Genomic DNA, 14,736 nt, shown 5'->3' with positions numbered 1-14,736 from the left:
GAAATAGCGTCACTCGTAATTTATTTAACATAAATATGACTAATTATATATATATATATAATATATTTATAATTACTTAGGACATTAAACACCAATTATCTTAATAACGTTTAATGTTTTAATAATGTTTCTAATATTATATCAAAAATTGAATATACCTTGCAATTAGAAAGTTGTAGAAAATTTATACGACTTTGATAAACGTTGTTTCACTAATAATTGATAACTAATAATTGTACTTTCAAAATCGATTCGCTCGAAAGATAAAAAAGGTAAAAGCATTTTATAAATGACTTTACCGTCTCCGAATTGTAGTGTCATTAAGCGAAAGATTACTTCGACGAAGCACTTATCGCGTTTCGCTATGCGACGATGACGACGATGACGACAACAACAACGACAAGGACAACTATAAAGACGACGACGATGCGGTAGTTGCATGGTTCGATGCACCGGTGCTTTTTACGCTACTTCATTCACGAGCACGAGGTACCACTTTAAGAAAGGAAGACTAGAATCGCATGACAATTTTCTTATAAAATGAATTTTTATGAATGTAAATCTTTCTCTTCGTCGCAATGTTTCTCATACTCTAGAAAAAAAAAAAAAAAAAACGTTGTTTCATTTTCTATAACAACAGGTTTGCCTTGCTTGTCTTCTACATAAATTGTTGAATCGAACCAACGAATATAGTTCATAGTTTTGTAGAATGTATATAAAGTCATTTGAAATTAAAATCATATCTAATCAAAAATCGGAATTACTATATGCATCGTTTACTTTTAAAATATTCAAGATATTAAAGTAGTAAATTGGATTGTAAGTGTTTCGAAAATTAGAAAAGTAATGTCCTGTGAAAGATTAATAATGAAAGTTAATGTTTGAAGTTAATGACTATAAAATATTATAAAGGTCTGACAATTGTTTTCTCAAATTGAATTGACGTTGAATATGAACTATTATAAAATACTCGAAATATCGATTATTCCTTGAACGATCTGTAGTATTATTTTAAATTAGATATGATTATAATTGCAAATATTTCTTACTGTATAAATATGGAAACTGCAACAATGCTGTTATTAATTTAAACAAAAAATATGTTACGAGTACTTATTAGATGTAGAAATTAATTCGATGCCTTGATATTAAATAGATTGCATCAAAATCGCTACTTTTTATTCGACACTTGCCAGAAAACTATTTCAAGGATTAACAAATATACGATTATTCTAATAATAAATATTAATTTTGTATAAAAAAAAGCATCGAATTAATTGTTATATCTAACATATAATTAATATATACATATATATATAAATTTCATTTTAGAATCATGAAAATGTTTCTTCGTTTAAATTATTTGTTCAGGCATTTATGAGTAGATATGATATTTTATACATATGTAGAAAGAGAGATAATATAAAGGGACCCTTGTAAGAGAGGAGGCCCCTTCGGAGAAGAATAAAAAAAAAGGAAAAAAAAACATAAATCGTTAGAATGGTCGCAACGTGGCGCCTGGGAAAGGCGCGTTGCTTAGGTCTTATGTTAGAGAAGACGCTTGGCTAGCGCGAAATAAAGGAAAATATAGAACAGATGGGCGGCCAAACTTGGCGTACCGTGGCATAATGATAACACGCTCGAATAATAAGGATAGCGGGAGAGGATACAGGGTTGGATACGCACGCGTGCCTCCGCCGTTTGGGGCCCGTCTTCCGCTTCCATTCCAACAAGTATGGTGGGGTGATAATGGTGTGGTGGTGGTACACGTTATGCTTCTAACCACGACGAACATAGTTCAGTCTCGTCTAGAACACGTCCGACAACGTTTAGAATTTCTAACAATACCATTTTTTGTTTGTTTTAATCATTCATCATAACAACGTTTAATATTTTATTGTCTACAATTGTTTATCGAAAACAAACAAATCAAAAGAAAAAACGATTCAATTTTAAAATTCGCGCCATAAATTAAATATTTTTTTAATTTGTTTTTTAAATAAGTGTTTCGTGTATTATTCGTACGGCGGCGCTAGTGTAACCAACCAGTGTCACTTGAACTTGCTTATTATCGAGTTAGACTCGTTTAAATATTCAACCGATACACACGTGTTTCGTGCATAAATACAAATTACGAAGTTATTTCATATTTTTATTTATTTATTATACGTTTACTTTTGTTATTTTTAATATCTATGTAAACAAGAGTATTATCTTTTATAATAATAGTTTTGTAATCGTCTCAAGTGATATTTAAATATACATGACATGGATAATAGGATGAACAATAAACGGTGAAGTCGAAGTGGCGCGCTTTTCATCGTTCAAATGAAGATGATATTCCCGCGCGTTCCTTTGACGATCCTTCTTCGTTCATTGATCGTCCTTGCAATTGCGATCGTCGTAAGAGCACAGCAAAGATTCAAGGAAGTACCGGCTATTTATCAAGAAGTATCGGCCGGTCACGATGTGCAATTACCTTGTAAAGTACAAGATAAAAAGGGACAGTGTATTTGGCAAAAGGATCGTAAACCTGTCGGAATATATCCGGACAAATATGAGTGGTTTAGTTTACGTAGTAACGATTGTACTCTTTTAATTAAAAGAGCATCTCTCGAATTTGACGATGGTTTTTGGGAGTGTCAAGTAACTTCCGGCGATTTTATGCGACAAGATGCATTGACATCATTGCCGGCACGTCTACTCGTCCGAGGTATTTTATTTTATTTTTCATTTTCGACAACTAACAAATTGTTATTCTATTTAATCAAATATTTTCAATTACATTCGTTCCTATTTTTAATTACAAAGAGTTACGTGTGTGTATTTTCAATCAAAATTTGAATATTTCAATAAAATAACATAGAGATTGTTTTATATTATATTTTTTCTTTTTAATTGTATAATAATTTAAAAAAAAAAACCAACAAAACTTCGAGTTTGATAAAATCTAACAATAATCTTACTAATGTGAAGTTAAACAATCTTAAATGCGCGCGAAATTTAAATCCATAAAAAAAGATGTTACGCCTGAATCGAAAGGTGTTACACATGTAACACACATTAGCGATAAAATAAATGTTTTGTAAACTCACACTTTAAATTCGTTCAAGACGGACAAGTTCGTGGTTCCGTTCTACTTTTACTCGTATCTTTTAAAGAATCGCATGTAATTGAAAATTCATGTTCGGTGAACGTTTAAATCTTTCAGACTACGAAAGACAAACTTCCGTTATACGGAAATTGATGAATACTTTTTAAAAAAGTAGCCCAAATATCTCAATAAGAAAGATAAATCATTGTTTTATCTAACTACCACATACTACTTTTTAAATTCTATAAGAATCGCACTCAGGGACGAAAACAATGGCGGGATTTGGTATTTGCGGCAATGAACTTTCGAGTTCTTAATGCCAACTAATAATAATAATAATAATAATAATAATAGTAATAATTCATAGTTTATTCACATTTCTAATAAATAAGAAAAACATAATTGTTTTAGTGAAACCAAGAAAACCGAGCTTAGAGTACGGGGGTACGATTTTAAATACCTCCCTAACGTTGAGGGAAGGACAGGAAGTGACGATTTCCTGCGTATCTAGATATGGAAATCCGGTAGCCCTTATAAAGTGGTGAGTGAATAATATTTACCTTTGTTTTAATATTTTACTTTACATTTATTAACTTTAGTACATGCTCGTATACTTACCTATATATTATCAATTCTAATTATTTGCTTAGGTATGTGTTCATCAAATATTAAACATATTTTAAACAAATTTCCTTTTTATAGAAAAATTGACAAACTGATCGAATTATTTTATATTATGTTATTTCATTGAATAATATATAATTATGTTGAGAGAATATATTTTCAAACGATACTTTTAACATTCTTTTACACTATACTATTATTTGTAATATTTTAATCTTGAGGTTTGACAGTGACTGAAATGTTACAGAATAATCTACAAGCTTAATGCTTTTCGAGGTAGTTAATCTTTTAAGTGTTCTTCGAGCGTTCTTTCAGGCCATTAGCGAGACCCTTAAGAAGCTTTTAAAAATACATTTTCTACCTATGACGAATACATCGAAAATAAAGGAAAGAAAAGAAAAGAAAAGAAAAGAAAAGAAAAGAAAAGAAAGTTTTGTAATAAAAATAAAACTCAATGTGCTAATAAGCTGATATTATTTGAAATTCTATGATGAAACACAGGGAGGAATCGTTTGTAAAATTAGTAAAATACATTTTTATATTTTTTCATCTAACAACAAGAAACAACATATATTGATTGTATTTGCACAGATAAAAATGTGACCATAATTTATAGTAAAACCACGAAACGTTTTGCTTTATGCCGGACAAAGCAATTCTAGAGAGTTCGTCTCTTTGGTTTCACGGTCTAATGCATTTAGTTGCATCTTATTTGATTGTTCTTTGAAGATAGTAGTACTAGAGAAATTGACGTTCATTTCTTTTTTATATATATATTATATATTTTGTATACAAGGTGATTCATAATATGCGAAAAATATTAAATATAAGATTAAAAAGACTGCCAATGAAAACAATTGTAGTGCAGTATCGTGATTAGTATTAATATCAATGCCTTAATTAAAGTCAAAGAATTCAAAATCATATCTATAAATATTTTCTACATCTAGTATGAAACACCTTGTACATCCGTAATTATGTAAACTATCCTTGTGCTTAGAGAAAAAGAACAAAAATTATGGGCATCGTTTCACGGTACTGTTGTTGTTGCTCGGTCGAAATGGCAAAACGATTTAGCGACGATAAAACCAAAGAAAGACGAGAATGATGATTTTCTAGTACGGTAGAGAATAATTTTCTTCTCGTTCTTTAGCTTTATGAATTATTTATTGATGGAGAAGGTAACAATGATCATTTTTCGTTGATGCAGGTTTATAGGAGATGAGGAAGTTGAACCACTGAGAGAACAAATGAACGCCACCGAAGTGGATAATCCTAAAACTTGGGCAGCTCACAGTCTTTTACGCATTCGTGGTCGTCGAGAATATCATGGTCGAATGATTCGATGCATCACCATTCATCCATCTAGTCCAGTACCTGCTACTGCAGAATCTCTACTGAATATCCATTGTGTGTTTACAATTTTTTTATTCTTAAATATACCTATTACAAATGTACATCATATAATGTAGGTGTAGACATTAATTGGGTGCCTTGATATTAACACATTCGCGGCCGGCATATTTTTTCCTTTTTTAATACTGAGTACCGAGTAAAAAAATAATGAATTATTTAATTAATTTATATATTCAAAATAAATTTATTATTATATTATAATTATTTAAATATAAATTTAAATTGTCTTATTATTGTTAAAAATATTCCAAATGAATGATTGTTTTTGTTTATTTTGAAACGTTACAGATTCACCAGAAGTGAGATTTCAAACGAGTCCTCGTTGGCTGACAAGCTCGTTGGAGGATTCGGCGAGTTTTATGAACTTAAAATGCGTTGCGGACGCTAATCCTACTGCTATGATCAAGTGGTTCAAAGATTCGACTCCTATAAGTGACGATAATATTTTATTACTGACAGAGAACAGAACCGACAGTAATAGTACCTCAACAATATCCGAATTGAGATTCGAACCGGTTAAGAGGGATGATGCTGGTCTTTATTCATGCAAGGCTGTTAACATCATCGGTGAAAGTCCACAGGCCAATTATGCACTCGACGTTCAATGTTCGTACAAGTTACAAGTACTTTTTTTTACGATATCTTCGTAATAAATCATTCAATTTCTATTTAGAATTTATTTTCGCGTTATCATCTATTTAATCTTATTCATTATAAATACATTTATTTAATGCAAGTACTCGTATATAAACTACCAAACATATAATTGCATGTGAAATATATCGCAGATATTGTTGCGAGTTATGTAGATTAGATGTGAAAAGAATAAAAAGAGGTCTATAGATAGTTTGCAATTAGTTGTCGGAACGGTCATCAAACAAAAGGTTTGGTCTCAATTTAAAGTCTATGGGAAAACTTCAATTGTATTTGTATTATTTATTTCGTAGTATTGTAATTATGTGCATAAATTGTAAAGCTCTATATATTCGTATAGTCCATTGATCTATTATTTGTAGAAATAATTAGGCGCCAAGATAGATTTCTACATAACTGATATTAGCCTAATTACAGAAAAGATCAAATTCTAATTATTAAACGTTCAATTGCAAATGAAAATAAATTGAAAATTTGTTCGGGATAGTTTAATCGATTAGTATATCGTAGCGATGACAATTTTTCCTTAATTTGTTATTACATTATTGTTCAAACAGTTGCACCACGAGCGAAAAGTATGGAAGATTCTAACGATAATGAAACCTTGATGGAAATAGAAGAAACAGCACAACTTGGTTCAAGCGTGGAAACGTTCGAATGTCCAGAATTTGAAGGGAATCCAATACCTCGCTACAAGTGGGTACACTTGCGTGGCGGTACAACAGAAAAGACTATTGAGAATCCAACTCGTGCTAAGGATTCTGGAAAACGTTTACGTCTGGAAAATGTCATGTGGTCGGACGAAGGGGAATATCGTTGTATAGCATTTAACATGATAAGTGGAACGAGAAGGGAAACACCTAGCGATGTACGTTACATGTTACACGTTACCGGACCTCCAGAGATACAAGCCAGACCGTCCAGTTCCGGTAATGGGACTTATGAGTCAATAGGATGGGCCGGTGAACCCGTGCATCAATTAAAATCTCGCTTTTGTTCTCGACCACCACCTCGACTTGTTGCTTGGCAATGGGGGAGTTCTCATGTTAGAGCAGGTAATATGTACATTTTCAATAGTGTAAAAGTTCAATAATATGAATAAATTCAATACTAATACTAATTAGTTTACGTACGAGTTATTAAATGAATTTTTGTACGTTTATTAACATTCTGTTTTTTATTTTTTAGGTGAAAGTATACAACCAAAGTACGAAGCGTTGCCGTTGGAACCGATTTTCGAAGATAAGATAGTAACGAATTGTTATTGGGCTAAATTGGAGATCAAAAATTTACATAAAGAAGATTCACGTATGTATACTCTTTTAGTGGAAAGTGAGAAAGGTAGAGATTCGACGAATATCAAATTGATCATTCGTGATCCGTCGGAAATGAAAGTGATCGCTGCTGCTTCAGCCATTGGTTTGTTGCTCCTACTCCTTTTGATATCGATAGGAATTTATTCAATGTTGAGAATAAAACAAAGACGATACAGATGCGAAGACGAAGAAGGTAGTATAGCAGCTGATGCTCTTTATGGTAATAATGCTTCGATGGATAGTCAAAAAACAACAAAATCCTTGCCGACGAATAAAAGTTCTGCGAGTAAATCGACACAGGACGGAAATTTGGCAGTTCTATACGATTACGATCACATAGCAAAACAAGCTCGAACTATGAGTCCAGAAGCATTAAAAGTCAGAAGAGCTCCGGCTGTTTTACAACCTCCCACAATGGTGTAATCGATTGAAACATTCGTTTTTTCAACGAACTTATTCAATAAAAACGTGCGTTGTATGTTATAAACATCTACTGTTGATTATATTATTAAGAGAACAAAGAAAATTTCAAATGTAAAAGATGTTCATCGAAGGACTGCAATTATTTACAATTAAGTTTTTGTTTTTCAAAGAAAGACTTTAGTAAGAGAAAGTTTTTTTATATCAATGTACAAAGTAATATATTTTATTATATATATCGTATATATTTTTTCTAATCTATTGTCAAAAATAAAGTTTCCTTCTGGAAATTATTGAAGATATGTTTAAATCAATCGGGCAACGAAAGTCGAGCTGGCAAGACAATAAAGAGATATTACTTCTCAGTCACGTGTGAAGTTTATTTGATCAATTTTCCGCATGTAGGGTAATACCTACACGTTTTTTAAATGGTATGTGCATATTGTAAAATATCTTTATATATTCATTGGCGAAGGTCTCATGCACACAAGTAAGAAGTGAAACCTTCGAATAAACAAATTTCGAGGATAATTTATTATATAATATTATTATAATATTATTTGTACTTTTAATTTGTAATTATTTATTTATTTATTTAATTCTAAAAATGCGCGCCTGTACGAATGCAACCCTCTAGACACACTTTAAAAATGTTGCTTGCGAGCGCCATCTACTGGGACGGAATATTTTTTCAGTCAAAACTGTTTATACACGTATGTATGACGGGTTGCCTATCTTTCTTCGGGCAGAAAAAAATTCCGTCCCGATAGATGACGCTCGCAAGCAACATTTTCAAAGCGTGTCTGAAGGGTTGCATTCATACAGGCGCTGGAGTTACCATTAATCGATAACTTTTAGTAAAATATCGATATACAATAATTTCGATAAAAGATCAAACAGCGACATCTATGAATTTCAGTAGGTTTAAGACTAGTTACAAAGCCGGAGAAAAATATACTTGTACTTTTGCATTGAATTAATTATTGTGTGTTAATTTATTATTAATTGTTGTAGTGTTATTGATAAAATGGATTTTTATTTTTCACTGACAGTCCGTGTTTTTAGTAATTGGACAGCATTGAGAGTACGTATTTATTTGTATGATTTTTTATTTAAACAGTTATTTTAGGTTAACTTTAGGTTTTTTAGGTTAACTCTTTACAAATAATACTTAAATTTGTTAAAATAATATTAACTATATAAAAAATGTCATTTTAGTTAGCTGTTGAAAATGATATGGGAAGCAAAGACGAGGCCTATGAGTTTTGTCGACACGTGGCAGATTTTTTGTGTGAATCGAGTATGTTGCTATGTATAATACATTCTAAATGTAATATGTAAAATATCAAATATGCGATTATTTGCGTATCAAAATATCTTTAATAAATGTTCTTTTTTTTAGAGAATTTATTTACGAGTGAAATTCAAGATTTGCTAGAAGATTACATGGAAGATGCATTTAATACCGAGCTTCAAGATTTCAGTGGTAAACAAGTAGCCGATGAATTGTACAGATTTTATTCGAAATACAATATGGGCAATGTATCTGAGGTTGAGTCAGAGTTGGAAAAATTACCACCGGTACAACCATGGATTTTACCAAATAAATTACGTTTAAGAACTCTGATGAAACCTAGTGTTGCTGAGCAACCTAATGTTGCTGAAATGGACAGTGATTCTTCTGAAAGTGATGAGAATGAAGAAAGTATGGAGATTGAAAAAGATTCAGAATGGACAGTAGTTTCATTAGGGAGAAGAAGAAATAGACTCTAACGATTCAATGATATTACGCATTATAAATTTTTATTTAAAAAAAAAAAAGAAAGACATTTATACTATTATACTCTTAATATTTTTCTTGCATCGAAGTAACACATAGTCAATTTCTTATTTATTCAGTCTTTGTTAACATTGGAATAGTTAGTTTTCTCGCCCACCTCCTGCATCTGTAAACAAAATGAATGCAAGTTAATACAATGCTGGAAATTATTATGGAAAACTTGTTATTAATATTTGACCATCACTGTTGATTAATACCTTCTGCTTTGTTTGGTAAATGAACAGTATAATATCCATTAGCTTCTTTCATATCGCATTCTTTTGGAGTATTATTTGTTACTTTTCTTTCGTTTGGTCCCAATAAGCTTAAAATAATAGGTAAAAATAACAGTCCATGAAACAATCCGAATGCTACCACAGCGGTGAACAACTAAAATAATACAAATTTTATATCTTTTGTCTTTCTTTTTTTTTTTTTTGTACAAATTTATATAATAATATATTTTTGATATATCATAATTATAAGAGTGGTCTAAGTCATACATCTCTTGTTTTGAGATATTTAAAGGATTACATTTGAATCCTAAATGAATTCTATATAATATTGAAATAAAAAACACATTGAATTAATTCAGTTGAAAATAATGTGGTATGAAATAACTAATAAAGTAATTTTTGTTCAAATTTTCTCTTAGACTACTTTCATAATTATGGGCACATATGCAATATTGGAGTACCTTGAAGAAGGTACTAAAGAGATACGCTTTACTAGAAGCTAGTAAAACAAATGCAAGGAAAGTACTAAAGCCTCCATTAAAAACCGGTGGCCCGATAATCTTCAATGTTGTGATCGCGCGTTCTGTAATAAAAAAATGTTCATTTACAAAAGATTCTCCGTTACAAATAGATATGCATCACACATACCATTTTTAGAACCTTTTCTTCTTATAAATTCTAATCCTACGTGTGAAGCATAATCTACTGCTAATCCAATACAAAGTAGAACAAGAATACTAGATGAAATTTCAACAATCAATCCTAAAAAGTGCATAGAACCTAAAAGATCTATCAGCGTAAATATTACACAACTAATGACCCAAAATGATGCTAGTAAATTTCTCAATAAAAGTATTGTTACTAATCCAATAGCTACTATTGCTAAACTTAAGTTTCTGATTAATTCTTCTCCAATTATCTGTAAGATCAAAATGTTATTATCAAAATTCAAAAGTCATATTTCATTAATCTTGTTAGTGCTGACTATGAAAGGTCATATTTCACTTACCTTGTTAGCTGACCATGATACATATTCCGGGGAATATATGACTACATGAGAATGAGACAAATTAGTAATCTCTATCAATTCACCCATAGATTGCATTGCTTTTATTTGATCCGATGTTCTATTAACAAGAACGTGTTGTATTGGAATTCTAGAGGACTGAAGCGTAAAAAAAAAAAAAACGTTTAAATATACAATAAAATACAGTATATAGCAGAACAAACAATACTGAATGTGCAAGAGTTTTATCAGGATTCCATCACTTACACATTTAAAACTCATGCTGTATTGACCTGCCTCTTATAATCTTATTGTAATTTCAGTATTGTTTGTTATGCTGCATACTGTATATATTAATCTTGATAAGAACATAATTAGAATGAAAAAAGAAATATATACCGTTATGTTGTAATCACCAATAGGTAATTTATCAAATTTAATATCTTTTATATATGCTTGGCCTTCCATAGTTAGCAATAAATATTCCGTAAGGTAACCATAATATTCATCTTTACTTTCAATATCATGTGCTACAGGAAAAAGTAATATATATATATATGTGTATATATATATATACATACATTTATGAAAATGTTTGATTGAAGCGCGTATACCTTTATTAGTATTGTTCAACCATTTATCAAATGCTATAAACCATGGATCCAAAATGCGATTGTTAATAAAAGAATTGTTTTTCAAAGTATCGACCAATCGAAATAAAGAATCACGATCTTCGTAATAGTCTACATCGGTCATATAAACGGCACCGTGTTTACCATACGCAGGAAAATATTCCTTTAGTTTTTCATTAAAACGTATTGGATAAGAATCTTGATTTAAGTACAAGAGTGGATCGAAATCTTGCTCCAACTGAAATATGGCCCAAATATTGACACATACGAGACACACCGTGATCGTTATTACGACAACTTTAACATGAGTTTTCATTAGAAACGGTCCTATGTAATTCTCGAAGATGATCTGTTGGAGATTTCGTTGACTGCATTCATTTCGTTTCCACTCTGATCTTGGCCGACAACAGCAGCCGTCTCTTTTACTTTCTAATCGTCTCTCATCGTATACCAAACAACTAACAAAAAAAGTTAATTCGAATATATATAGAAACAATATTCCCATAGTTGCAAACATGCAAAATGATTTGAGAAATGGCATCATTGTCGTCATGCCAATTCCAAAAGCAACTAAATTTGTAAAAGACGTCACAGTGATGGACATTCCTGTTAACAAAGAAAAATATAATATATAAACATATTCGTATAGAATTAAAGCAATCAAAATTGTATAATATTTAGAAGTATTGTAGCTTCGTTGTTATTATTATCATCATCATCATCATCATCATCAGTAACATACCTGCATGTTGAACAACTTTTGCAATACGCAATGGAATTTCTAGAGCTTTATCACTTTCGGATTGCATCTCAAGACTATGCATTATAACGAACATGTCGTCAACGCCAATGCCAAGTAAAAGAAACGGTAATACACGATGTAACGGCCCGTAAAAGTACCCTAAATAATAGCATACTCCGTAAGAAGATATCACCGCTTGACCAACAACGGAAACACCCATTAGAGAAAGGTACAATCTTTGCTCGATAGCATTACATTTGCCGATCATGAACAATACATAAATAGTAATTAATGATAATCCGCAACATAATATTGGCATGTTATTCATCATAACTTCATGTAAGACATCCTTAAAACTTCTCGATGAAACCGCATATATTTCCATGCCCAAAGGTAGACTACGATTTCTATTGAGTACACGCTCGATAAATTCCAATTCCCATTCGGGAGAATAAGGATTGGATTTTTTTAACATCCAATTCAATATCGTTGCTTTTGCGGATTTCACGTTATTCATTTCGTCGTATTCGATATCCGATAACAACGGTACGACATTGTGCAGTATGTGGTTTTTAGATCTGGACAAAAAAGAAGAAGAAAAAAAAGTATGTATGCAAAATAGGGCATATATTAAACTCACTTGTCTCTTACTGCCTTCGTCACATCTCTCAATACTTTTTTTGTCGTTAATGCAGATATATCGTCTCCTTGCCAGAGTTTTAAAACTGATTGATATATACATCCATCCTTTAGCATGGTGTTGTTCAAATTCTTCATAATATCGTCGGAAAATTCGAAACTGTGAATATCTTCGAATATCAAGTTTTCATCCTCTTCGAACCATGTCAAAAAACTAATAATAATAATAATAATAATAATAATAGTAATGTGACGACAATGTTTCGTATTAAAAAATCGATAATTAATTGTATTTGATTTGAAACACCATTTGATCGAAATAATTATACACAAAATCGTGAATTAAAAATAATGATAAATATTCAGATTAGGACACACACACACACACACACACACACACTCACCTTGCGCATACGTCCTTCCACGTATGATTTTTCACCATTATACTTTTAACTTCGTTCTCGATTTCACTGATCTACGATTTTAAAGTGTACATGTCACATACGAATAATACGTCAATCTCAAAGAACGAAATGATATTATAGATCTTCTTTTATATAGTATACCGATTTTAACACTTCTGGTTCTAAAACGTTTGGTGCAGTTACGATGATACTTTCATATCTAAGATCATCCCTAAAATTTTGTTGGACCCAAAATGCATCTGCTCGTACATTCGAATTCATTGGCAAACAAAGTTCAACATCGTCTACTTCTTCTTTCCAAAATATCATTCCAGGACAACATATGCAATTGATGATCAAGGACACGATTAACCAAACCCATGGTTTATTTCCTATGCTTAGGCCAATACTGAAATGAAATTTATCTGACCAAGTTATCTTTCATATTATTATTTCAAATGAATCTTTTCTTTTTCAAACGAATAAAAGTTAAATTGTCTAAACATACGTACACACATATACGCAGAGACACGTTGAAGCATTGGGTGTAGATGAAAGATTATGTGTGTGTGTGTGTGTGTGTATGTGTGTATGTGCTCTAAGAATACGATTCATAGAACGACACAAATTATCTTTAATTCGGTTAATTAAAATATGCTTGGATACGAACGAACCTACGCCCTTAAGTTTCAATATTATATTTTTTATATCACTATAATTTGTAAATTTGATCATGAAAATATCATCGATCTTTCAGAATAATATTCATTACATCGTCTAACTAAGTGAGAGTCTAAGTTCCGTCAAGGAATTGAAATTCATGACAATTTACTTGTTAAAGTTCTTCGTATATCTAAAGTATCATTATGTTCAGTCTCTTATCGTTAGATTCAAATTCTTTTGAACAGTATTACGTTATGAAGAAATATTCATCAATTGTATTATTAATCATTTATTACTATCACACATCGTAATGGATTAACAATATAATTTATAAGTTAATGTATGCTATTTGAAACTTGTCTTAAACAAAATCAAAAAGACATAGTACTCATTTGATGATTTAAAATTAAATAAAAAAAAGCAACTTTGTGAATTATTGTGAGTAAGAATAATATCTAGAACAAACACGATAATATCTTTATAATGTTAAATTGTGTATAAAATCTTGATAACACAATAATATCTTTATCATTGAAATTTATGATAAATAGATGGACACGAATTTAATGCATCTTTGCACTCGAATATGATAATATGAATTATCATTAAAAGAAATTGTCATTATTGGGATATAATGTTACACAGACTAACATAAATTCAATTTACCTTAGTTATTTCTTTGTTTTTTTTTTTTTTTTTTTTTTAATTATCTCCATAGCGTAGGAGTTCTCAAGTACAAAGGATTAATTATTAAAATCATTTTAACTTACCGATAAAATATTTGATCGGGATTTAGGTGAATATCAATAATTGATTTTTTCAAACGTTTCCATAGTACATTAATTGTCGAACTCTTATTATTAGAATCATTTTCCATGTTGGCATCCAATTCCCGTAACAATGGCTACTACTCTACTACTACTTATTCGGTGTCACTCTTTCGTGTCCAAATGTTGACTGAAGAGTAACACGAGTTTTAACACACGAGAGTAATCACACTATGGATGGCATACATGTGATGACGAACAACGACGACGACGACGACGACGACGACGACGATGATGATGATGA

The 14,736-nt window shown here is 31.0% G+C and overlaps 3 protein-coding genes across 4 annotated transcripts; 2 read left to right on the top strand and 1 right to left on the bottom strand.

The window, feature by feature from the left end:
• Nucleotides 1-85: 85 nt before the first annotated feature.
• Nucleotides 86-7,933, top strand: LOC107072033 (kin of IRRE-like protein 1). Its single transcript, XM_015331608.2, has 6 exons — nucleotides 86-2,713; nucleotides 3,506-3,635; nucleotides 4,929-5,128; nucleotides 5,423-5,740; nucleotides 6,346-6,843; nucleotides 6,977-7,933. Exons 1-6 carry the CDS (start codon nucleotides 2,329-2,331, stop codon nucleotides 7,525-7,527), a joined length of 2,082 nt encoding a protein of 693 aa, XP_015187094.1. The 5' UTR covers nucleotides 86-2,328; the 3' UTR covers nucleotides 7,528-7,933.
• A 514-nt stretch (nucleotides 7,934-8,447) lies between these two features.
• Nucleotides 8,448-9,349, top strand: LOC107072035 (uncharacterized). Its single transcript, XM_015331609.2, has 3 exons — nucleotides 8,448-8,608; nucleotides 8,743-8,824; nucleotides 8,927-9,349. Exons 1-3 carry the CDS (start codon nucleotides 8,552-8,554, stop codon nucleotides 9,295-9,297), a joined length of 510 nt encoding a protein of 169 aa, XP_015187095.1. The 5' UTR covers nucleotides 8,448-8,551; the 3' UTR covers nucleotides 9,298-9,349.
• LOC107072032 (patched domain-containing protein 3) lies at nucleotides 9,301-14,577 on the bottom strand. Of its 2 annotated transcripts, XM_015331607.2 has the most exons (12): nucleotides 14,436-14,577; nucleotides 13,165-13,411; nucleotides 13,003-13,073; nucleotides 12,600-12,812; nucleotides 11,960-12,537; nucleotides 11,200-11,823; nucleotides 10,985-11,115; nucleotides 10,589-10,744; nucleotides 10,228-10,498; nucleotides 10,041-10,162; nucleotides 9,562-9,733; nucleotides 9,301-9,470 (listed from the first exon to the last, which is right to left on the bottom strand). In XM_015331607.2, the coding sequence occupies exons 1-12, from the start codon at nucleotides 14,540-14,542 to the stop codon at nucleotides 9,445-9,447; spliced, it is 2,718 nt and encodes a 905-aa protein (XP_015187093.1). In that variant the 5' UTR covers nucleotides 14,543-14,577; the 3' UTR covers nucleotides 9,301-9,444. The 2 variants fall into 2 exon arrangements, with proteins under 2 accessions (XP_015187093.1, XP_089034820.1); XM_089178694.1 differs by lacking the exons at nucleotides 13,003-13,073; nucleotides 13,165-13,411 and having other exon boundaries at nucleotides 14,436-14,576.
• Nucleotides 14,578-14,736: the final 159 nt, after the last annotated feature.

The sequence above is a fragment of the Polistes dominula genome, unplaced genomic scaffold (genome assembly GCF_049000335.1).
Source record: "Polistes dominula isolate Pdom_NZ unplaced genomic scaffold, Pdom_raw_medaka contig_11, whole genome shotgun sequence".
NCBI classification, from domain to species: Eukaryota; Metazoa; Arthropoda; class Insecta; order Hymenoptera; family Vespidae; genus Polistes; species Polistes dominula.
This window is presented reverse-complemented; position numbering and strand designations above follow the sequence as displayed.

What these genes read in the sequence shown, in the direction of transcription:
- LOC107072033 (XM_015331608.2), top strand. Translation starts at nt 2,329, where the DNA reads ATGAAGATGATATTCCCGCGCGTTCCTTTGACGATCCTTCTTCGTTCA. An exon ending in ATCTCTACTGAATATCCATT is followed by an intron (nt 5,129 to 5,422) that starts GTGTGTTTACAA and finishes GAAACGTTACAG; the next exon opens with ATTCACCAGAAGTGAGATTT. An exon ending in TTATGCACTCGACGTTCAAT is followed by an intron (nt 5,741 to 6,345) that starts GTTCGTACAAGT and finishes TTGTTCAAACAG; the next exon opens with TTGCACCACGAGCGAAAAGT.
- LOC107072035 (XM_015331609.2), top strand. Translation starts at nt 8,552, where the DNA reads ATGGATTTTTATTTTTCACTGACAGTCCGTGTTTTTAGTAATTGGACA. An exon ending in GTAATTGGACAGCATTGAGA is followed by an intron (nt 8,609 to 8,742) that starts GTACGTATTTAT and finishes ATGTCATTTTAG; the next exon opens with TTAGCTGTTGAAAATGATAT. An exon ending in AGATTTTTTGTGTGAATCGA is followed by an intron (nt 8,825 to 8,926) that starts GTATGTTGCTAT and finishes TCTTTTTTTTAG; the next exon opens with AGAATTTATTTACGAGTGAA.
- LOC107072032 (XM_015331607.2), bottom strand. Translation starts at nt 14,542, where the DNA reads ATGGAAAATGATTCTAATAATAAGAGTTCGACAATTAATGTACTATGG. An exon ending in AAAAGTTGTTCAACATGCAG is followed by an intron (nt 11,824 to 11,959) that starts GTATGTTACTGA and finishes CTTTGTTAACAG; the next exon opens with GAATGTCCATCACTGTGACG. An exon ending in TCTTTAGTACCTTCTTCAAG is followed by an intron (nt 9,734 to 10,040) that starts GTACTCCAATAT and finishes GTATTATTTTAG; the next exon opens with TTGTTCACCGCTGTGGTAGC.